At 34.3% G+C, this 26,164-nt stretch overlaps 1 protein-coding gene across 1 annotated transcript; it reads left to right on the plus strand.

Annotated features, from left to right (window-relative positions):
- On the plus strand, positions 1–25,660 carry LOC150093451 (uncharacterized). The gene is made up of 2 exons (XM_090413387.1): positions 1–80; positions 20,599–25,660. The coding sequence occupies exon 2, from the start codon at positions 22,546–22,548 to the stop codon at positions 23,791–23,793; it is 1,248 nt and encodes a 415-aa protein (XP_090269513.1). The 5' UTR covers positions 1–80; positions 20,599–22,545; the 3' UTR covers positions 23,794–25,660.
- Positions 25,661–26,164: the final 504 nt, after the last annotated feature.

The following is a 26,164-nucleotide window of genomic DNA, read 5'->3' on the forward strand; positions in this document are numbered from 1 at the left end:
ACATGGGGGTTGCCTGATCTTAGGAAATGGCGATACGAAGTATGCAAGGAAATAGCCGACGATAACAAGAATATTATAAGGTGCGTGAACTCTAATTGTAATAAAGATTATCATTTTTACCGCGTAAAACAGTGAAAGTCAGTACAAAAAATTATCAGAAGACAGAAAGCTGACCTGTCAATATATTACATGAAAATTTACCCTTCAACCAAGCTCACAACCGTCAAGTCCTTTGTCCGTAGTGTATGCATTTTGCTTTTGAACAGCGGTCGCAGGCAAATGTGTTACTCAGCCCTGTCACTACTGCTGTTACGGAATCGTATTAAATTTCAAAATTTGCATATCATGCACTTTTAGATATGGCAGCGCAGCCAAAGAAAATTAGGACTCATTAGCACATTTTGAATTATTACATTTTTAAAATCGGACTGTTTTCTTCCAAACGGTCACTTCGTTAACACTGGAGTCTAATCGAGATCGCAGCGGAAGCCTAACTGCGTGAGAGGGTACCATGTATCCGTTCTCAACAGGATGTGACGTTACGGTAGGAGCGACGAAATGCAATAGAAGTTCTGACTATTCAAGGACTAGCTAACGCACAGTTCTGCTAGAAGAGGAGTAGGATAACGACTCGCTAATCGTGTGCCGATTCAAGGAGTTAACAGTTTTTCCTTATGAGGAATTATAATACCATGTAGACTGCATAGATTTCGCATTTTTTACTCTTTCAAATATTTTTCTTTATCCTTTTAAATGCAAACTGTAGAACCGGCAAGAGAAAATTTCTCAAAAAAGAGCTTTAACTGTGTTACCCACTTGATGGCTGGTGATAATTTCGCATTTTTTCTCTAAATTGTTTTTCTTTGTTTCTTTTGCTCATTTTCTGGTCACTGTTGCGATCATAACCCTTTGACACTTCCAAAAATGTCTTTTTGACATTTTTGGAAGAGTGAAAGGGTTATGATTTAAAAGAAAACAAAATAAAAAATCACGTGTAATTGAAAAAAACTACTAATAACACTCGTGTCACTTAGGTTCGTTCATTATGTATAACATAATATCTGTTACTACCAAGACTTCATCTTCTTTTATATTTTTTCTAGGTCTTCCTGAACCTCTTTTTTATTCTTTGGTTTCAAACTGTAGACTGATTTTATTATTCTTTCTTCACTTCTTCTCTGCGCATGTTCAATCCGTTTTATTCTTCTGGTTGAAAGCCAATTGTTTATTGCTCGTATTTCACATTGTTTTCTTATCTCTGTATTTTTTTATTTTATGTAGTCTAGATTTGTTTACTGTTTTTCTTACTTTATTCATTTCATCTGTGTTTAACTTGTTTGTTTGTCTTGGTTTGTTTCTGCATTATATCATAATTGGCCTGATTACTGCTTTATAAATTCTGGTTTTGTCTCTAAGATATTTATTTTTCCATAGTTTCATTCAAGAAGCCTGATATTCTTGCAGTTTTTCAACTTGTTCTCTGGCTTCTACATGTGGCCTTCCTTCCCAGTTCAGTTTTATACCTAAATAGTTGTGTTATTTGTTCTATAATATTACCTTCCAATTCTAATTTACATCTTTTTGGTTCTTTTGATTTCCACTGTTGTATTTTATTAACATTTTCTATTATTTTATCCGTTATTATATTGAATATTGCTGGACTTCAGAAGTCTCCTTGTCTAATATCATTATTAATTTGTATCACTTTACTTGTTTTTCCTTGTGCTTTTATTATACAACTATTGTTATCATATATTTCTTTAATTATTTGTATTAGGTTTTCTGATACTTTTTCTTTTCTACAATATTGTCATTACATCTTACATTAATATTCATGTCAAATGCTTTTCCCAGGTCTATAAAGCATATAAATAATTCCCTATTGTATTCTATTCATTTCTCTAATAATAAATATTGCATCTATACATGATCTATCTTCTCTAAATCCTTGTTGTTCATCTAGTAGATTAATTACCTTATTTTATTATTTAGATTTCTTGTTAGTACGTTTAATGAAGTATTTCATTAAAATAATAGTTGTTCCTTGACATGATGTTAGGGCCTCCCTCGTTGAGTCTATAAACTTCTTGGAGTTGCCTGGAATAATAATAATTTCATAAGTTTACCCCTCCATAATTTTCTGCATTGGTTGTGGTTGGTAATGCAGACTAACAGGTATGCAATAGATGAATAACAAGCCAGCTGAATTGATTGCCTAAAATCTTTAAAGACGAATTCTCAAGGAAATAGAAACAGAAATAATGCTACTGGATATGTGAGAGCTGATGTGCCTAACTAAAGCCCACTTACAGTAGGCAAGAACACAGTTATGTGGAACACAAACAGCATCTATAATATTTCAACCATCAAATCAGAACATTGTACACACCTGGTAAATTAAAACTCAGAGAGAGAGAACTTAAACTGTTGAAACGGGGAAATAGTGGGAGTTGCAGAGAACCACTGAACAGGCAAGGGAAAATCATTAAAAAAATGCAACCATATTTTATTCAGGAAGGAAAGATAACCATCACAGAGAAGGTGTAGCACTAATCATTAAAAAATGGTTTGCTGAACTCAATAGTTGTGGTAAGACCAATTTCTTCTAGAATCATCTCTGTAAGATCCAAGCAAAGGATAGAGAAATATTCATAAAAATGATAGAGTTTATGACCCAGACCAATCACATGAAGAGGCAGAATATAGTCAATTTCTTGAACACTGCAAGAAGAAATCGGGCAAACAAGTACAAGCGATATCTTGATTATAATGTGCGATTTTAATAGAAAGATCGATCGAGTACTCTGAGGATAAAGTAGAAGTAATTGGAAAAATTGGTCATGGAGAGATGAATGAAAGAGGAGAGGACTTGATTAATTTTTGCAAAATAAATCAACTGTTAAACATAAATACGTTAATCTGCCACAAAACAAATACACCTGGACATCACCACACAATGAAATCAAAAACTGTATGGACTATATAATTGTTAATAAGAAATGGAAACATTCCTTCCAAAATGTCAAAACATTATAGAAGATTGACATGGATATAGACCATAAACTACTATCAGCCAAACTAAAAATCAGTTTCAAAAGAAAGAGAATAGACCACCAAACTCAAAAGAAGATAGACATCTCACAACTCAATGATAGCTTGACCAGATATAACTATCAGAAATCATTGAAAGAAAAATTTAATAATCCTGCTTTAGATACAGTCCTAGAGCCTTGGAAAAAAGGTAAAGAAATTATTAAAGAAACAGCAACAAAAACAAGGGCTACCAGACAAAAGTAAATAAAGATTTTCTTACACCAGAGAGAAAAAGAATATCCAAAACTAACCTCTCAAAAGAAGATGATGAAGAAAATCTAATATTATACAAAAATTTGAATTAAGAAATCAACAAAAAATGCAGATTAGCAAAAATCGCATATTTAGAGGAAAAAGCAGGAATGTGTTGTGTGAAGAAGCGTAGAAAAAATGACTCCAAGACCATTTATGAAATAGGTAGCGATAGGTTTACCATACGTCCCTTTTTGAAGGTGTGGTCCTGGACAGTTTGTCATTTTGTCCCGGTTATTTGCTAAAAATTTAAAAGTGCAGAATATACACGCAGTACAAAATGGCGATTAGGCAACACGAATACACTACTTTGATTCTGGCTTCTACACTGTGCTGCAAGTCATTGTTGAGCATGCGCAATCTTAGTTGAGTTTAGATTGTGAGTTGGTGTTTCTTTTCGGTATGTTGTTTGCGATTTTTTTTGCATCATTAAATTAATTTAACCCCAAAATGCCAAAAAGAAACTGTGTGTCACGGATGAATTGAAGAAGGATTATCCGTTTTTGAAAAACGTGCGTGGTTATATTGACAAAGTGAAATGTGAACAGTGTTCTTCAGAATTTTCTGTGGCTCATGGTGGGCGTTCGGACATAAAAAATCACTTGACATGTATGAAACATAAGGCTAGTCTAGTAGCAGCAGGAACTTCCTCAATGATATTGTCATATTTTAAAGGTGCCGATCCAAGTGACAAAGAATTTTTAATAGCTGCTAAACAAAAAGATACTTTTGCATTTCATGTTGCTATTCACAATCTCAGCTTTTAGTCTGCCGATTGTTCATCTAAATTGATATTAAATCTTTTTGAAACAAAGTTTAGACTGGGTAGAACAAAATGCGAAGCTGTCATTGTTAATATGATTGAGCCACTGTTGTTTCAGCAAATTTGTGAAGATTTAAACAAAACAAATTTTTTTTTTTTTTAATTTTGTTTAAAGGCTGGTTTTTCCAAAATGGAGGTATTTTGGAAAAACTGGCTATTCTGACCACGCACCCCAAACACACCACAGAATTGACTGGAAAGGTGCCAAGTCCCTACACCGCACCAAAACCTGGTTCGAGTGAAAATTCAAGGAAGCATGTGATTTGCTCAAACATGATCCGAATCTGAATAAAAATGATAGTCTAACAATTCAAGAATATGGAGGACCCATCTACAACCTTCATAGCAACCACAAAGAAAAATCTTAATACAAGAAGACTTGGTGAAGTGTTTTTTTTTTGTTTTTTTTCCTCCTGAACATTCAATAGCAACCTGTACTGTACAAATACAGAAGATAATCATAATATAACAATATAAACTGTATAATTCCATAAGAATCCTAGTACATGAGGACTTTAGCAGAGTTTATTGTAGTTTTTATTTTATTTAATTTTTTTATCACTAGAGGGCAGGCTAAGAAAAAAGATTAGTTAACAACGTAGATGTAATTTACTTGTATAGAGTGCAACAGCATGTAACTTGTTCGTATACACATGTATCCTTCTGAAGAACGCCTCAATACAGGGGTCGAAACGTTGAAGTTATTATTTTATTATTAATCAGTAAAATAATCTTTTCAACACATGTGTTTTGTGTCCCTAAATTCATAAATATGAATGCTGATCACCGTGTAACCTTAAAAGAAAAAATGTCCCGGTCCCACCCAGTTTCAATATTGGAGCAAATTGGAACCACAACAAGTAGCACTGAAGTAATAAAAGAAATATGGACTAATCATTTTAAAACAAAAATTTGCAGATCAAGATGCCTGAAAAAACTTCTGAACACAAAAAATATCCTAAATGAAGAAATACATAGAACAATCAAACAAATGAAATATGATAAAGCACCAGACATAGACAACATTCAAAAAGGACTTCTAGGAAAGGGGGATAAAGCAAAATAGATGTCTAAGGAAACTGTTCAACAAAATACTAAAGAAAGGAAATTTACTTACAGAATGGGGAACAAGCCACATCATACTCTTCCAAAAAGGAGATGTCAGATCCTGCACTAACTATACACCTATCACCCTTAAAAAGCCACTGCTATGAAATATTCATTAGGATTCTACAAAACAGAGTCAAACATTCCTATGAAAAACAGATGGAAGAAGATCAAATGGGATTTTGAAATAGCAGAAGCACAATAGATGCAATTGCCACATCAAACAGATTAGCATATCTTATGAAAGACAAAAATAAACTCTACTGCTGTTTTATCGATTTCAAACAAGCTTGTGACTCGATAAACAGAGGCAAACTCATTAAAATTCTAGAAAACAGATTGTTTGACAAATACCCATTAAATTGCATCAAGAATTGCTATTCAGAAGCAGAAGCAATAGTAAAATTCCAAAATATAGAAACAGATCAAATAGCAATTAAAAAAGGAGTTGTGCACAGCTGTCCATTGTCACCATATTTATTCAACCTGTATAGTTCGCCCACCGATTAGAGGTCCCTCGACACTTCTGCACATGTCAAAAAAAGGAGAATCCATTCCGATAATAGTGTAATCAATCTGTCTTCTGGGATGTGTTTGTTTATTATTACAGGTCGGAAAATTTAGCTTTTCTTTTATGAACATTGTAGTTTTTAAAGTGTAACTATTTTGCTTGTATAACAGTTTGAAAAATGTAAGTAGAGTATTAACAAAATTAAAAAAGGTATAGCATAAAACAAAAATTTAACTAAGTTTATTTTTAAGAAAGTTTTCTATAAAATAAAAATAATTATACAGATTATACAGAATGCTAAAGATATCATGGACAGAAAAAATTACCAAAAGAGGTCTTAAAATCCATTGGCAAAGCTAAACATCTTGTACAAATTATCAAGAAACGAGAAACATCATATCTTGGCCACATCATGAGAAACAGCAAATACCAACTTCTACAAACTATTTTGGTAGGAAGAACTGATGGCAAAGGAACTAGAGGAAGAAAAAGAATATCATGGTTTGACAACATCAAGACGTGGACAGGAAAGAGCAGTGCACAACTGCTCAGATTAGCACAAGACCGCAGTTTGTTCGCCAAGATGGTCACTGACCTTCGATAGAAGATAGCACAATAAGAAGAAGAAGAATTTAACAGAAAAACAAATTTTTTCAAATGAACTTAGATATTCTAAACTTATAGTTGAGAGAACTGAGACACTTTAATGTCCTAAACCGATTAATTATTTATGACTTGTTGCGACTCTTTTAACAAACCATGCAAAAAAAAAAGTTGGAAAAAAATGCCATTATCAAATCCTTTCGTCATATAATCATCATATCATCTGAATTGGTGTCCGAATCACCATCACTTTCACTTAAACTGATCACCAAAGGTTCGCATAATTCTTCTATAATTCCGTCTCTGTCCCAATACATATTTTCCAATGAGGTGACATGAGAGAAATATTTCCCCAGTTTTGAACTATAATACTTTCAATCGCCTGTTCTGAAAGCTTAAAAAGTTTCAACATGTCAATATCTCCAGTTACGTTGCAATGGCAAATGAAACTTTTAACTTCTGCCCAAACATACTCAATAGCATTAATATCGCAATGATATGGTGGTAGCCTCAAAGCTAGAAATCCATGCTCTTTGAGCATCTTGTCGAATTTAAATAGTTTAGTTGTGGGCGAGTTTCTTTTGACCAAATTAAGCAATTCAATTTTTTGCATATCTGGGGAATGAGAAATGCTATTTGCAGAGAGCCAATCCATAAGAACTTGCTTCTTATTAGACCAATTTGGAAATTTGTTTAATCGAATAGGAGTGACATGAAGCGTTATCAATTATAACAACAGCATTTTTAGGAAAGTTTGGAATCAGTTTTTCTTCTGCCCACTTTTCGAAGATCGTAGAATTCATTTGCCTATGGTAATTGGCTTTGTATAGTAAGTTTGAATTCGGTAAAAAACCCATTTCTCCACCTGCACACAAAATTATTATGTGCCACGAGGCATTTCCGGTTTGTAGCACTCCACATTCTTCTTTAGACTGCCAACATTTTCCAAAAGTTAAATTACTATCAATCCAAGTTTCATCGAGATACACAATCGCTCTTTTCTCCTCCTTGAAATGTCTTATTGCTCTCAAATACTGCGTTCTAGATAAAACAATGTCACTTCACTCCATTATAAGTTTCCTTTTATTCTGGGACTTTTAAAAACAAAATCCGATTTCATGAAGTATTTTCCTTAAAGTTTCTCTTTTCCTAGGAAAATTTATTTTTTCTTTAAGCATAGGAATCCATTTTGGAACAGTTGGCACTCTTTTCTCAACCATGTAAAATTCATGAATAGTTCTTCTTATGACGTCTACATCTAAATTATCAAAGCTACAGTTTCGATGGTTTTCTTTACTCTGGCGCTTTTTTTTTTTTAGATTTAAATTTTGGCTTACCTTTTACCTTTTGATTCCCTACGAATTCTTTTAACAGTCGACCCCGATACACTCACAATTGCACTTGCACGTTTTATGACTCGAGAAAGGGAAACAAGTTGATGATTCTTTTTTTGCAGAATTCTTTTGCAAGAGCTACTGAAACGTTTAACAACAGAACTTGTTGAATGTACTGGATCCATCATACAAATTAATAATAAAAAGTAATGTAAAAAAAGCGACAACAAAAATCACGCTAGTACTAGTACAACGACAGACAAGAAAGCACGTGATTTCACATGTTGCTGACCAATTCGTACATCCTTCATTTCTTTCTCCACTTCGGCATGAATCGACTATTCTTGGCAAAATGCCAAGGAGAGATCTACAAACGGTGGGCAAACTATATCTAAAATGGACTGCAGATGTGTGAAGGAATAATGGTAAATGGAAGAAACACAATGCACTTAAATTATGCTGTCGTTATAGTTATCACTACTGACAGCCAATTAGAAAATATCCTTACTAAGCTACATCAAACAAATATGATATGAAAATGAATTTTAGTAAAACAAAACTAATGGCAATGGTAAGAAAAAGGGAAGCAATCCAAATGAAAATAGGAAACCATAATATAGAACAAGTAAAGCAGTTCAATTACCTAAAATCAATGTTCACTGAAGATGTAGACTATTTTGAAAACATAAAATGCCGAATCAATAATGGATGGATGACAATGGGCAGACTACAAATAAAAGATTAAGCAAAGAACTCAAATTAAAGATATATAAAACAATAATTCCCACAGTACTCTATTGCTTAGAATGCTGGATCTTAAGAAGAAAAAAAAATGGATCAACTCAATTCTTTTGAAATGAAATGCTTAAGAAAAATCAATAGAAAACAAACTGTGCAGAAAGAAAAACAAATGAAAAAGAGAAAAACTTAACTTTAAAGAAACAATAATTACTGCACTGAAAAAGAGCCAATTAAGCTGGTTTGGACATGTTTCAAGAAAGAACTCAGAAAGAATACCAAACATATTAAATGATAGAATCGAAGGACAGCCCTGAACAGGACGACCAAGAAAATAATGGATTGACAACATTATAGAAAGCATCCATTTCAACTCCATACTAGAACTTCATAAAAAGACAACAGACAGAAAGAAATTGCAAAGATTCGTCTTTGAGGATTCGTCTTCCATTCTTCTGTATATTATGTTGATTAGGACTTTTGCAACGTGGCTAATCCAGCTGATAGTTCTGTGCTTGTTGCAATCCATTGTTCCTGTAGTCTTAGGAATAGGAATAAAAATAGATCTTACGAAGTTTATAGGTATTATATCCTCTTGCAGACTTCTATTGAAGATGATGAATAGAAGTTTTATTCCTTCCTTTCCCAATGCCTTCAGTAACTCCTTGACTATCATCCACTCCTGGAACTTTCCTATCCTTTATTCTTTTAATGGCTGCTTCGGTTTGCCTGGGGCATCATCATTTTCCATCTGATCACATTCCAGATTATCTTCATCTCCATAAAGTTCTGTAACATACTTCTTCCATCTTATCATTTTTTCATTTTCTTTGAACAAAATCTTTCATCCTTCAAAGCACTGCTTTTTATTCTTCTCTTCTTCCCTGAAACCATTAATAATATAGCAGAAAAATATTGGGAGTACAACCTGCCCATATACTGTTGTGTTATAGATTTTAAGCAAGCCTTTGATTCAGTTAATAGAAAAATTGAAAACTATCCTAAAAAAACGTAAAAATAGATTCTGATATATTACCATTAATTACAAATTATATTATGGAGACACCATAGCTTTTGTTAAAATGAACAACATTAAAACCGAGGATTTCAGAGTCGAGAAAGGTGTAATGCATGGATGTGCTCTCTCACCGCAACTCTTTATCATCTTCCTAGAAGAAGTCTGTAAAACTATAGCTGATGAACCAGGTGTAAAAATCAATAGTACCAACATTAATTACATGTTATTATTTTAGCAGATTCTAAACCACAGCTAGAAAAAAACTTAATATTTTAAATGACTATTGTAAAACTTATGGTATGAAAATTAATCTTCATAAAACAAAAATAATGGATTCATATTTACAAATTTAGGGAGACGAGTGTTGAAATGATTATTTTACTAATTATTAATAAAATAATACTTGACATTTTGACCCCTGTATTGAGGTCATCATCAGAAGGATACATTCGTATAGGGAAACAAGCTACATGCTCTAGTCCTGTACACTGGTAAAATAAATCCACGTTATTAATTAATCTTTTTCCTAGCCTGACCTCTAGTGATAATTAAATAGAATTATATAAAATCAAAAAAAAATATATATTAAGTAAATAGATAAATACAAATTTCTATAATTAAAATAAACAATTACAATAAACTGCTAAGGTCCTCATGTACTAATTTTCTTCTGGATTTGTACAGTTTCGATTGTTATACAAAGATTTCCTTCAGTTGATATTGAATGTTTAAAAAAAACACCAAGTTGTCTTCTAGTAGAGGGATTTTTTTTCACCTTGTTCTGGTTGTTATATAGGTTGCAAATGTGTCCTCCACATTCTTGGAATGGTTAGGCCATCAGAGAGGAAATTCAAAGAACCATATGAAATGAACAAAAATGATGGCCTAACCATTCCAAGAATGTGGAGGACACATTTGTAACTAGAACAAGCTGAAGAACAATCCCACTACAAGAAGACATTTGGTGTTTTTTTTTTTAAACAATCAATAACAACTGAAGGAAATCTTAGCATAACCTTTGGAACTGTACAACAAATCCAGAAGAAGATTAGTACATGAGGACTTTAGCAGTTTATCGTGGTTGTTTATTTTAATATATATATATATATATATATATATACACACACACACACACACACACACACACACACACACACACACACACCATGTGATCCAAAATTAACAGAAAAAGTAAAAATTCAATAATTTGAAAAATATAGGCAGTAGCATGATGCGGTTTTCACAAAAATGCACAGAAAGACATGGGATTTTTTTTAATAATGAAAAATTTTATTGACAGAATAGGTACATTTGTCACAGACAGGTGGTGCTGTAGTGGTCCCGGAGCTTCTGTAGTGAATACTGAAGTCAGCATTTAACGTTTATTACCAAAGTTAAACATTCTGCCAAGGTGAAGTATGTTATCATTATGAGATATAGCACTTTTAGTTAAGCTGTATTATCAGAACTCTGAATGTGCAAGTGCAGCTTTGCGCCCCTATCGTTCAATGCATGGTATTAGAAGTGGAAAGGGACCGATATACTTGTTCCTCACTGATAGCTATGATGAAAAGGTTTCAGGACACTGGCAGTTTGGAAGCACTTGCAAGAAGTGGGAGACCCAAAAAAACTATTGCAGTTGTGCACGAGGCCAACGAATAATTGGCAGCTTCCACACATGGGGAATGCAGTGCGCGTGAAATTCCAAGAACTGTCATTTCATACAGGGCTGTGTGGCGATCACTCAGGATTATCCTCAAGAGGTATCCTTACAAAATTCAACACGTACAGGAACTGAAACCAACTGATTTCGAGAGACATCATGAATTTGTAAAGTGGACTTTTCAACAGATGGAAAACAATGCGGACTGGCTGTCAAGTGTCTTATGGGCTGACGAGGTGCAATTTTCGCTTAATGGAAGTGTAAATGCACACAACTGCCCCATCTGGGCAAGAGAGAACCCACACGCAATTGTGGAAACCCCTTTGCATCAGCCAAAGGTGACATCATAGTGCGGGTTCACGACGTCATTCATGATAGGCCCTTTTTCTTTGAGGGAGTCCACAGCAGTACATTTTGAACGGTTTCTGTCATAGGTGAGCATTATGCAGTGCTTGTAAGAGACAGCATCATTCCCTCCTTGCAAGATAGGCAAGCGCTCCATAGTGTAACATTCATGCAGGATGGAGTGTCTCTGTACATCACAGGTCCTGTCCAGCACCTGCTGTGATTGACATTTGGTGATGACTGTATCCTCAGTCGCTCTTTCCCGCACGAATGGCCACCAAGGTCTCCAGATGTTACACCTTGTGACTTTCGGCTATAGGGCTACTTGAAGTCACAGGTGTACAGAGGTCAGCTGATGTCATTGGCTATGTTGAAAGAAGCTATTTGCCATCATGTGACAAGAATTACAGCTGAAACCCTCTTTGATGCTGTGCAGAGTTTTGTTCCACTTCTGACAGCCGTCACATTGAACATTTGTAATCCTAGCTGCATTGCGAACTGTGCTGCGCCACTGTACAAACTACTGACGCAACTAAAGCACCACCAATTTTATATATATATATATATATATATATATATATATATATATTTTTTTTTTATGTTATTCTATTTAATTATCGCTAGAGGTCAGGCTAGGAAAAAGATTAATTAACAATGTAGATTTATTTTACCAGTGTACAGGACTAGAGCATGTAGCTTGTTTCCCTATATGCATGTATCCTGATGATGATGACCTCAATACAGGGATCGAAACGTCAAGTATTATTTTATTAATAATATGTAATATAATCATTTCGACACGTGTGTCTTGTGTCCCTAAATTTGTAAATATGAATGCTGATTACCGTGTAACCTTAAAAGAAAGAATCATCATAATCCATGGAGATGTGACCCACAAGCAGTGCAGCCTGTACAGTAAGCTAAAGATGTTTCCTCGTTAACTAATTGACTAGCCTTTTTGAAACAATGTAGTGACAGCAATTTATACCAAACTGCATTAAACTAAAGAAGTGTAAATTAGCTAAAGCACTAGGTATTTATGCCAGATTGGAAAAAGCTTTGTTAAGAGAACAAATCCACGATGCACGAAAAAACCTAGCATCAACCCAAGCCAAAGTTCTGCAACTTAAATTAGAGCTATCCGACTACATTAATCCAGAAATTTGGGATATCTCAAACAGGATCACAGACAACTTGGCCAAGCACCTGTTACTGAAAAACAAAGAAAAATTAATAATGAAATTTCAAGCATTATAACAACATACAAGCACAAGGCAAACTGGACGCCATAATGAAAACAGCAGCCAATCACCCACAAAGTTAAGAGCAACCAACCACCATCGGACCATGGCCTGGTTATCAACCAATTAAAATACAATCTCTCCCAAGGTGAACTCTCACTGCTGGAGAAAGGGCTAAACTACGCCATTGTGCCCAGGTCAGTAAACAAACTTGATATCATTTATCATATTGAGAGAAGTTGTGATCCCTCCCTGCCAATCTAGCCGATAAAGTATGCATGGAAACATCTTGTATACTAGTTTCAAACAAGAAACTAAGCAGCAAATTCAGAAAAACTGGCCCTTAAATCCTTAAAAAAATAACCAAGACATTATAATCACAAAAGCAGATAAAGGGAATGCCACTGTCATTTTAGACCAACTACATACATAGAAAAAATGAACCATTTGGTATCGGACCACAACACTTATCAAATGGTAAATTACAACCCCATGAGATGCATCAAAAAGAAAACAACTGAACTAATCAAATTCGTTAACACATGGTCAGAAAAACAAAAAATATAATACGCCATTATGCCCGCATGCCCAGAATTTATTGCCTGCCAAAAATACACAAAGCAGACACACCGAAGGAATCGACAGCCCAAATTACCACTTAGCCAAAAAATTAGCGGCCACACTCAAGGAATTGGTAGGTCATTCTCCTTCCTACATAAAAAATACACATTTCATAAACAAAATTAATTATTGTTTGTATGAACAAAAAAATTCTGGTTTAGCCATAGGTAACCTGTTATCGCCCATACTAGGTCATCTATATTTGGAATCTTTTGAAGAAAAAACTGTCTCCTCCTTTCCTTTGAAACCAAAATTGTGGAATAGATATATCGATGACATCTTCTTAATCTGAAGCCACAATCCTGAATCTCTAAAGAAATTCCTTGCCACCTCAACCATCAACACTCAAAAATCAAATTTAGTGTGGACTTGGAAATTGATGGCTCTCTCTCTCTCCCATTCCTGGATGTCAAACTCGCTCGTATTTCTGAGAAATTAAAAATCTCCATTTACAGGAAGTCAACTCACACTAACAGATATCTCCATGCACAGTCCCATCATTTTCCACCTCAAAAACTTGGTATTATCTCTATGCTAGCAAACGTGCTCGCTCACGCCTCTGTGAAGAGGATATTAACAGAGAGCTTCAGTTTGTTCTTACTACCTTTAATCAAACTGGTTATTCGAAACAAACAGTTAAGAAGTTAGTTTCAATCCACCTCCTTGCCATACTGAAGATAGAATAGTGAAAAAGGCTACATATCCCTACCGTATATTTTGTACTCTTAAGGTACAGTCTCTGTCAGGAAGATGCGACCAACCACACCGTATCTGCTGCACTCAGACAATAACGTCTTACTATTATGGATGTCGTGGGTTGTATATTACCCGTTGGCTTCCATCAAAATGCAAATCAAAACGTAACGAATACAGGCCGCACGGTATCTAAGACAGAAAACTTTTATTTACTACAAAATGAACGTCACACATCACAAACATCAATAAATAACTTCCGAAAGCAGAGCGTTGCCTGTAGCTCACCAACCACGTGGACGAAGATGGCAGTGTCTTAAATGATGACACATTTAAGACACTGCTTCGGGTCAGTGACTAGCAGACTATCACGTGAATAAATTTTCATTCAACTTTGAAGTAGTCCGTAACAAAAATGAAATTTATAATACCTCAAATAAAAAAAACGTTTTTGCTTTAAATTTGTTTTGTTTTTCAGAGAGAATAACATAATTTATTTCATTTACTATTATAATAATGGAATATGATCATAATAATTATTTACATTGTCATTTATTACATAGAATTGTTATACATAATTAGTTATTGTTACGAATAAATTACTACTTTTATTCAGACTTAGTGCGCAGAGTCGTGGAGAGTAGATCATCTTGGGATAAAGTTAAGATTGTGTGCTAAGTTCAACTTTCTTGAGTGCCACCAGCCATAATTGTCATGGTAATTGTAGGAGTTATGAATTATAAGGTAGTAAAACTTAACTAATACGTAAAGTGCAGGCCAGAAAATATAGCACTATTTTACTATAATCTGATTGGAAGATTATTTATATGATCTTCTGTACTGTAAATAAATATTGTTATTTACAGTATATATAAATTATATTTTGCAATTTTTACTTAAATGTATTTTGGTGCTGTAACTACAGCAATTAAATGTAAGAAATGGATTTTTTTTTTCTTTGTGTTGATCTCGTTTGAGATGTGATGGCTCAGTTTGCATCCTCGAAGATTTTTAGTAAACTTATCTGAGGATGATACTATCGAGTTAATATTTATTGATTTAATTGTTGTGATGGACGCAGGCTGATGATTGAAAGGTCTGATATTTACTACAGCCGTAGGATGAGATATTCATTCTCATGCAGAGATGCACACACTTAATAATTTGGAATGTCATAACGCGTCACTGAACTGGGAAGCGTGAACTGATATACTGTGTTTCATAAGTTTGTAAGGTGTGTTTGGTGCGTATTTCTTGTTCATAGTATGTCCTCAATGTTCTTTTCAGGCTACTGCAGTTTGCAAGCTTCTTGTATTTAAAAGGTAGTTTATTTAGTATGTCCGGGAAGTAGAAGCTTCGCATTGCCTTTCTGCAGCGATTATTATATTTATATGTGATATAATTAATCGCATATTTATTCTTTAAATTATTCTTAAACGGTGTGTATTTCTGGCTGCTTTTTAGTTGGCATCGAAATAATGTTTTGCATAGTGACATATTACCCGTAGAATCTAATGCAGAAGATTATAAAACGGAAGCTGCAATTATTTGGACACATCTGTAGAATGAGTGAGGACCGGAAGATAAAGACATTTATGTTTGGTATTTTGGATGGTTTAAACAAGAGGTAGACCATACAGAGAATGGATAGACGATATAAAAGACGGGTGTACAAAAACTGCGACACTGTGCACTGGACAAAGAAAAGTGGAAGAAGATAGTGAAACAGGCATCAGACATCAACGGGCAGTGAGCCCATGATTCATGATGATGATAGTGACATAAGTGTTTTGTTGTTAATATTTCGTGTTGTGACATTGCAGTATACATAAAACCGACATTGTCTCTTTGTTCCCAAAGGATGAATTTTATCGTTATGTGCTGTAATGATATTAATTATTTAGTTTGTAGTGTGCACAGAACGCATTCGTTGTTATAGCGTATCTTAGTATATTTTGGCATAGTGCTTTGTATATTAGTGTTGTCAGGCATGTGGAAACTGTTTTTAACCTGTGGACTTTGACAGTTGTTCAGAATTTGCTTTATATGCGGTTAATATGGCTGTTCCGATTCATGTCTGCATTAAAGTAAATTCCAAGATGTCGTATTGTTTCAACCTGAGTGATTGTAGTGGTTTTACTGTTCTGTTATATATAATGTTGGATTATGAACTAATTGAGTCAGTGGATTTTTGAATATTATTATTATTATTTTTTTTTTTTTTGTCAGAGTTTAGATATATGCAATTTGTAGTGAGCTAATCAACGAACAGATTTATGTCATGTGCTGCATATTTGTTTGTGATATGCTTGCATTATTATGGATGGATATTATAGCTGTATTGTCTGCCTAATGGAATATTTTGCCTTTGAGAGGTATGTTGAATAGATTTCGGGAGTGAACAGCTCCCTGTTACTAGTAATTCTCTACTGCGGTTTGCCCAATAAGTGTGATATGTTTTCTATTTTGCTTTAGCCAAATCGATAAAGACCAACATTATAATTTTGTTTTTATCTAAGGAAGTATTAATTACGACCATGATATCTTCCAACAGAGATGGTGTTCCCTTATTTTTCTGAAAATCGTATTGGGCTTTGTGGATCATATGAAAATTCTTTGTACACGTTAGGAGTTTCCTTAGTACGATCCGCTCCGAAATTCGATTGATAATTGGTAGTGTTGCTATGAGATTGTAATTGCTGCCTAAATTTCTTTTTCCATGTTTGTATATGGGCGCAATTATGGCAGTGTTTCACATACTTGGTATTTGCCCGGTTTTGAATATTCTATTTATTAATTGGTCGTGTGTGTGACAACATTTTAGAACACCTGCATGACTTACAATCAATCCTTTTGCAAGATTTTCCACAATCCAGTGAGAATAATTCCTGTGTTCTGAGTCCATTTACAGTGACAGCTAAGCTAGCAAACTTCAGCGCAAGTGATTATGAAAAGCTAATTGATAATTGACTTAATTAGTGACTGATTTAAAACAAAAATACAAAGACCTTCCATTAAATGATTTCTGGACAAATTTAACAGACGAGTATCCCCGCGTGTCAAAACCAGCTATTCTCGTTTTACTTCTTTTTAGAGCGACATATTTATGTGAGACAGGATTTTCATATCATTCTGCACCCTGAGGCTACACCAGATACGAGAATTCAACTTTCTAATATTGTATCAAAAGAACTTGTAATTCAAAGACCCGAAAACATCGAAGTCATTAAGAACGTAATTTTACAATATATATATATATATACGCTAGTTTATTTTGCTATTTTTATGTGCTTTGTTTTAAATGTTAATTATTTATAATTAGCATTTGAGAATAAATGTTTTTTTTTTCCTCCAATCTTAGAATTACGAATTTATTTTATTTATTATTTACGAGCTACCCTACAAAATAGCCAAGATGTTCCATCAAAATTTCAGGATTTGTGAAGTGTTTCGTCGTAGGAAATGTTTGAGAAACGCTGCTTTATGGGTTCTAAAATGTTTAATTTTAGTATGTATCACTATATTTTTTTATTATTAAAATATAATAACCACATATTTAACTATTTAACAGACTGCTACTGCAAATATGGACGAACGAGCGCACTTTCTAAGCGGCGCCATGAGGAAGACTGCCTCTATCTTACACCCTATCGGCAGTACTATCCAGAAGCATTTCATTCCTCTTAACATATAGAGGTTTCTAACGAAACACTTTTCGGTCATGGTGCGAGGATTCATGCATGGATTCGTATTAGAACTTCGAATCTACCTCAACATATACTTGACCCTTTTAGAAATTGTAAGTGGTCCACTTTGCTACATTCTTATTTATATTTCAGTACAATGCAATTGTTGGTTGTAATGGCTTTAATGGAGTGGTTGCAGAGGACATTGAAAGTGAAATAAATGAAGGATTTGGAAGAATTTCAGAGTAGAAAGATTTCTATAATCAATATGACCGTTATAGTTGACAATACGCTTTTTGAAGTACCAAACGAAGATGCTATACATGGAAATCAGCAAGAGATGTTGCACGACACCAAGCAACTAACAAAGTAGTGAAAAAATCTACAACTACCCCAGAGCTGAAATAGAGAGTGACTAAACATAAGATATTGCAAAATATATATAAAAAAAAGTGAGAAAATACTTTGAATAAGCAGCGAATAAAATAGAATATTGAAGTACTGCATCCCTCATATAAAAGAATTAAAAAAAGGGATTGCATGCATGCAAATAACAGTGAAGAAGACAGGACGTTATCAAGGAAATAATTAAACCAACTTGCGAATTGTTCAATAGAGACATACGTGTTAGATATACTATATTTTCTTTTAATATCGGCAACTCACATATAAGAGAAAAAAAACTTAATATATCATGAGCTTCTTTCAAGCAGAAGACAGAAAAGCTGGTTACATTTAAATTCTGAATACAAGTACGAGTCGTGCAGCTTTCGTATATCACGTGTGTCGATCGCATCTGGCCACTAGGAGGAATCACTTAATAGATACAGCGAGTCCTTGATAGAGAAATTATTTGATAGATTTCATCCCTCTTCCAGCATGCAATCTGACGTTAAAAGGATCAACAAACCCTTCCTGAAAGGAACATCTGAACAAATATCAAGGACCTTTCTCGGTTATAATTTGCGCACCAACTTCAAACCAGCCATCCACGAAGTTGTATTTTTTGTACAACCCATCAAAGATTCATTATTACTTTTATCCTTGCTTAATGTTTATGAAACACCATGTTCTTCTCATATTTGCTGCTATGGACAGATTGGCTGTTTTGATACTATTAGAATCGAAGAACATCGTGATTATATAAGATGTTTTGGATTTTGAAGGTTCAGGCGAATTAAGTGAAGCTCTATGCCACCGTCCTAATCTAACTTGGAAAGACTGTATGCCTATTTATAAGTTGCGAGAAGTGATTTCTGTTAATTGGTTGTAATTTTTAATATTTTCTGCAATTATTTCTAAATGAATTTATTCTAAATTAATTATATATCTATTCCTACTTCTCTGAACTCTAATAGTGCTTCCTTCTACTGGATAGCAGCGGCCCACACATGAGATATTATACGAATGATGTATGAATCATTCTTTTACTCAGAATTTAAATGTTGCCAACTTTTCCGTCTTCTCCTTGAACGAAGCTCATGACATTGAGTGAAATATGAAGAGGTAATAAGTTATATTTAGTTTTCTCTTCCAGGTTATTCAAAACCTATAAAAATAAATAAAAGATCAGCACACAAAGTGTTAAGATTTACAAAATTACCAAAGCAAAACCTTGTATTCTACAAATAAGTTACTCCAGTTAACAGAAGAACGAAAAAAAGAGCAAGTAAAAGAAATTGTAAAGAGCAAGGAACGCTTTTTAAATATTGGGTAAAGTAATACAAAGAAATTAAACGTGAAAAAGTGATTAGGAATATCGAATAATTGGTCCTCTAACCTTTATTCCCACCCGAAACCAAAGAAGTAAAGAAGGACGAGATAAAAAAAAAAAGGAGAAAAATTGCATCTCTGTACTATCTTTGTACAGAGATGTACCATCTCTGTACAGAGATGGAATATCTTGAAGAGTTATACAGTGAAGAAAACATGAATAGTGAAATTACCGAACAAGAAACCTTGGGCCAGAGAAACCGCATAAAGAAATTTAAAGATAGAACAATGATTTTATGTAAAGAAAAGAAAAAATAATTTAATGCAAGTGAGATTAGTAAAGACACGGAAAAAAGAAAACTAACGAATAACTTGCAAAAAATAAAAGTGTCGAGTATTGAAAACAGTTATCTACTAGCACCACATGAGGAGACAATGAATGGATTATAGACGTGTTGGAAGGGGAGAAAAGAATAGGACAGCCGAAATATTCATTCTTAGAGGAAGTGTTTGCATTAATCGGAAGATGTTATTAAGAGGAAAGCCAGAAATGGGTGATTTGGAAGAGGGAAATCTGCATATCCACAGGGATTATGCCATAGAATGATGAAGAGAAGGAAATCCAAAGAAATAAGAACAGAGAATAATATCAACCACAAAATGGCTGTTCATCCTACCTGCAATTGTAAATCACAATTGTTCCTCTGGTAATAACTGACATCTGATCAACTGAATAAATGAGATTTCTTAAGAAATTCACAACCAGATTGAAAAGCCATTTTAAACGTTGGCCGTTATTTTGCAGTTTCCATATGTGCAAGAAATACTTTCATATCTAACGACATCCTTAGTGTTATTCCTGAGGACATAACTTCCTATTATAATCTGATCTCATGGTTCTCTGCTTAACTTATTATTTTGTCATGATGCCTTTTGGCAAACGAAATCAGGTTTTCGTACTCTATCATTTTAAAGAGCGATAATTGTCCATTGAAAGTTTTAGCGTTATTTTTGTGTCCACTGTTCATTACAAATATTAAATTTCTGGATGAAAATTCGTACATTAATTGCTATTAAATATTAGATAATATCTTGAGAATATTTTATTTATAAACGGAGTTTTAATTTAGCATTAATTATCTCGTTTTTCTTTACAGATTGTTAATAGGATTACTGCCATGAGACATTTTGCCTACTATTGCATTAAAGCTAAGCAGCATATAGAGATTGTTAAGTTTGGAAGCATTTCATGCAGGATTTGCAAAATAAAAGTCAAATAATTCCGAGGAGGTTGCACGTCTAGTGGCATAAGGGAAAATCATCAAAATGAGAATGGAATCGACGACCCAAATTCTAAAAGCAATGAGTAATTTTCCTCCTGCAACTGAGGATGGCTCAATCACATTTCCTGTTGAAATATCTTAACTGAGATGAAAATAGTGATGTCATCATGCAAGAAGCAGTTTGTATATCAGTCGCGTAAACCGACATCAGAAAATGCACAATAATCAGTCGAATAAAAAAAAATGATTATGTAGGCTACAAAACCCTTAAGCAATCAGATCAACATAAAACGCACGAGACAATTCATAGTAATCGAATAATAACAGACTCCAGTAGTAAACAATCATGCGAAAAATGTTGAAAAAACTTTCTTTGCTGTGACAGCCTAAAGAGGCACCAGAAAATGCACGTGAAAAACGAAGAAAAACATTTCTTCCTTATGACATGTCAGAAGAATTTCCTTGATTCGGCAAATCTTCGAGAGCATCTGAAAACGCACTCAATCGAGAAGCAATTTCCATGAGAAAATTAAGGCAGGACCTTTTACTTGCTTACACACTGAAGAGGCACAAGGCTACAGTGAACTGCAATGAATATATGTTAACATGAAATATGCGACAACCGGTTTTCCAGTTTCTATTATTTGAAGATACACAAACTTGTCATTCATGCATTGAAACATCAAGTGCGAAAAATGCAAGAAGACATATCACTTACAGTCCTGTCTTCAAAGACAAAACTGGCTCAAGCTGGGAAACGTTTTCCTTAATCCGAATGTAAAAGGGAATTTTCTTTTTTCACTCTTTTGAGTTTCATTTCAGAAATTGCGAACACTAAACATTTCCCGATTAAATTACCAGGCACAAAGAAAGCAAATGCAGCCGACCACACATCAATCTGCAAAAGTTCCTAGTGGAGAAAGATGTTTCCTGTGAAGTGAGTGCCAAATCATTTTCTTCAATGGTATTTCTTAAGATACATTCTGTTGTTCACATGAATTGAGTAGCCTTTTCAATCCCTAATATGCCATAAGGCATTTGCTTTCTCTCATAATAAGCACAACATAGGTATGTGCACTTAAAGGGGAAATCTTTCACCTGTGAAATATGTGACAGCCTTTTATGAAAAAGAAAACTTTTGTTTCACATTAGAGAGGTTCATGGAAAAGAGAAGCCATATGAGTGTGAAATTTCTAGGAAATCATATCACTAGACAAATCCTTTAAAGCCTCTCAGATATCTCTGAAGAAAAACCTTTTAATTTCTTGTGTACCTCTAGGTTTTCAATTCTACCGTCCCTTAAGTATGATCATGTATTCCCTGAAGAAATGATTTTTTCGTGTAAAATTCGTGGCTAACAATAATCTCGATTATAAAAACCACATCAAAAGGCAAATTAAACTTTAACTCGTTTGCATCCTAAATCTGTTACAAGAAATTCTTCACCTCATCTCACCCATGAAGTCATAAGTGTTCACACCAGAGAGAAACCCTTTTCCTTGCGAAATTTGCAACAAGATGCTTCCAGACACTTTGAGTGTGAAAAGACGTCTGACTGCATAGTGGTGACAAAATTTCACTTGTCCTGTGGGTAGCCCTACGTTTACGACTCTAGTCCCTTAAAAGGCACCAAAAACCCAACAATCTGAGCAAAGCAAAGCATTTTTTTTGTAAAATATGTGACAAACTATTTTCCCAATGAGCTTTTCTTAAAAATCACATGAAAAGGCACACCACAGATTGCTTCTTTTCATGCGAATTCTTCGACACGTTTAAGCTGAAAAGACTAGAAAGAAACCGTTTACTTGTGAGATTTGCAACATGAGGTTTACAGACAGTTCGAATCTGTTAAAATTTCTAAGAGTTCATACTGGTGGGAAATCTTTTCAATGCGAAATTTGCAACAAGGGGTTTTCTTACAGTTCGAGTCTGAAAAACCATTTAAGAGTTCATACTGGTGAGAAACCATTTCTATGCAAAATTTGCAACGAGCGATTTTCAGTCAGTTCGAGTCTAGAAAATCATCTAAGAATTCACACTGGTGAGAAACATTTTCTCTGTGAAATTTGCAACAAGATGTTTATACAGCGTTCGAATCTGAAAAGACATCTAAGAATGCATACAGGTGAGAAACCTTTTCTATGCGAAATTTGCAACAAGAAGTTTTCAGGTAGTTCACAACTGAAACGACATCTAAGAGTTCATACTGGTGAAAAACCTTTTCTATGTGAAATGTGCAACAAGAAGTTTTCAGCTAGTAAAAATCTGAAAAGTCATCTAAGAGTTCATACTGGTGAAAAACCTTTTCTCTGCGAAATTTGCCACAAGTGGTTTTCATACAGTTGGAGTCTGAAAAGACATCTAAGAATTCATACTGGTGAGAAAAGTTTCCTATGCAAAATTTGCAAGAAGAGGTTTTCATACAGTTCCAGTCTGGAAAAACATCTAAGAATTCATACTGGTGAGAACCGCTTTGCATGTGAAATTTGCAACAAGAGGTTTTCATACAGCTCGAGTCTGGAAAAACATCTAAGAATTCACACTGGTGATAAACCTTTTCTTTGCGAAATTTGCAACAAGAGGTTTTCATACAGATCGAGTATGGGAAAACATCTAAAAATTCATACTGGTGAGAAACATTTTCTCTGCGAAATTTGCAACAAGATGTTTTCAGAGAGTTCGCATCTGAAAAGACATCTAAGAATTCATACAGGTGAAAAACCTTGTCTATGCGAAATTTGCAACAAGAAGTTTTCAGACAGTTCGCATCTGAAAAGACATCTAAGAGTTCATACTGGTGAGAAACCTTTTCTATGCGAAATTTGCAATAAGAAATTTTCAGATAGCAAGAATCTAAAAAGTCATCAAAGAGTTCATACTGGTGAGAAACCTTTTCTATGCGAAATTTGCCGCAAGAGGTTTTCCCACCATTGGAGTCTCAAAAGGCATCTAAGAGTTCATACTGGTGAAAAACCTTTTCTATGTGAAATTTGCGACAAGAAGTTTTCAGACAGTAAGAATCTGAAAAGTCATCTAAGAATTCATACCGGTAAGCAACGTTTTCTCTGAGAAATTTGAAACAACAGGTTTTCATACAGTTAGAGTGGAAAAACATCTAAGAATTCACACATGTAAAAGAATTATTTTCTCTCCGTAATATGCAACATGACGTTTTCATAGAGTTCGCAAATGAAAAGACATCTAAGAATTCATTGTGGTGAGAAACCTTTTCTATGCGATATTTTCAAACAATTCGAGTCTGAAAAGACATCTAACAGGGCATACTAGTGAGAAACCTTATCTATGCGAAATTTGCAACAAGAGGTTTTCAGACAGTGCCACACGGAAAATTCATCTAAGAGTGCATACTGGTGAGAACCATATCACTTTTCCAGTGTGTAGCTCTACATTTTCGGGAATACAGTTACTTAAAAAAGTACCATCCGATTGATGAAAAGCATTTTACCTGAAATGTATACAAACAATTTTCTGAATCACGCTGTCTTAAAAAGCATATGAAAACACACCACAGTTTGCTTTTTTTATGCGAAATCTGTCACGAGAAATTCTTTGAATCATTTAACCTGAAAAGACACGAAAGTGTTCTCACCAGAAGGAAACAATTTCCATATGAAATTTGCAAGAACTATTTTTCAGACAGATCGAGTCTGGAAACACATCTAAGAGTTCATTCTGATGAGAAACCTATTCTATGCGATATTTGCAAGAAGAAAGTTTCAGACAGTTCATATGTGGGAAACAATTTTCTGAGTAAGTTATCTTAAAACTTACATGAAAAGGCACACAAGAGATTACTCCTTTCCATGCAAAATCTGTCAGAAGAAATTTTTCTTCTCATATCACCTGAAATGACGAGTGTTCACACCACAGAGAAACTTTTTCCATATGATATTTGCATCAAGAGGTTTTCATAGAGCTCTCACTTGAAAACACATCTAAGAATACATACTGACGATTAACCTTTCATTTGTCCAATGTGCAGGAAAACATTCTCGCGAAAGGAACATCTGGTGACCCACTGAAGAATTCAACACAGCTAAAGTGGTGGGTGAATTGTGCCCTTGCACATATGTACAAATTATGTTTGCATTTTTCCAAGTCGCCCTTTTAAGCACAACTTAAAAGAATTCCTTGGGTTTATTATTATTTGTTTTTCGAAATTAAATAATACATTAATGAGAAGCACTGCTTTTCCAAGTGTCACTTGAGAGTTTTAAAAATATCATACTTATGTAGACTAGAGGAAAATCATCACAAACTTTTCAAAACAATGCAAAGGGAATGGGTTTTAATATCACACAAAAATTGAACTTGTAATCACTGTTTAGTGTTCTGCAGTATCGGGAACCTGCTAACACAAGCAGGCACTTTCCTGAGTCACTTCAAGGGTTCACTATTTTTTCTACTACTTTCGAAGTAAAATCCTCTTAAGTAATGGAGACACTTCTTTTCCTGACCGACTACCTGCTATTTTTTTTGATGGTATTTGTTCGGTTCCTCTCATGTTTAAATAAAATCGAAGGCTTCGCACTTGATGAAAGAGAACAATTCTGTTACAGAGACGTGTTTGAAGAGCTTGGTTTTTCTCGTACGAGGCACTAGGCAGATGAAAATTATTTCAGATCATTCTTCTGTTCTGTGAGAACTCTCGGGTGAATTTTGTAGATGCTAATATCTAGTAACCATGACAAGTTTATGCCCAAACTTTTTAATGTGTAGCCAGAGTCCCCCTCATCCTTTGAAGTCCATATGTTTCAAGACCGTGAGAGTAGGTAAGAACATGGAAATAATGAAAGTGGGAAGACAGTAGCTGCTAGAATTTGGAAATTCACTCTACATGTTTTAGATTTTTTTCATCTTAAATATCAAAGGCTTTTTCTGTGACTTTGGATGAATAAAATTTTAGTTAATTATTTTTATTGTATTCATTATTGGTTTTTTATTTTTGTTTACACTACCATTTCATATGTTCCACGGTTTTTAGTTTAGTGTGAAATGGGAATTGTTTTCATTTACTTTGCAGACAATTTCTTATGCACAGAATGAATTACAATTATATTTCACAATTTTAATTGCTAAGTAATTTCGGCTGAGGAGCTTCACTTTCTGAATTTAATAAGATACAATTTTTTTAAAGGTGTGAGAATGTTTTAATAATATAATTGCTTTTATCAAATACTCGTTTTAAAGTATAAGCATTTCATAAAATTATAATAAAGATGTTTTGGATATGAAACGTGTCTCCAGGGATATAAGTGAAATTCAATCCTAAAAAACACATACCCCAGGGCAGAGCTGACTACTACCAGGTGCATCCCCAGGTGGCGGATCGGGGAACAGCCTTCAGATATGGAGGTTAGCTGCGATATAAGCAGAGCAATCTGGCGAATAAGCAGCTGTGGACCAACAGCGACTGAGC

This window comes from Typopeltis vanoorti, chromosome 24, assembly GCF_054136105.1.
Source record: "Typopeltis vanoorti isolate ZY-2024b chromosome 24, IOZ_Tvanoo_1.0, whole genome shotgun sequence".
Classification (NCBI taxonomy): Eukaryota; Metazoa; Arthropoda; class Arachnida; order Uropygi; family Thelyphonidae; genus Typopeltis; species Typopeltis vanoorti.

Excerpts from the sequence above, each read along its gene's own strand:
- LOC150093451 (XM_090413387.1), top strand. The coding sequence starts at position 22,546 with ATGAGGTTTACAGACAGTTCGAATCTGTTAAAATTTCTAAGAGTTCAT.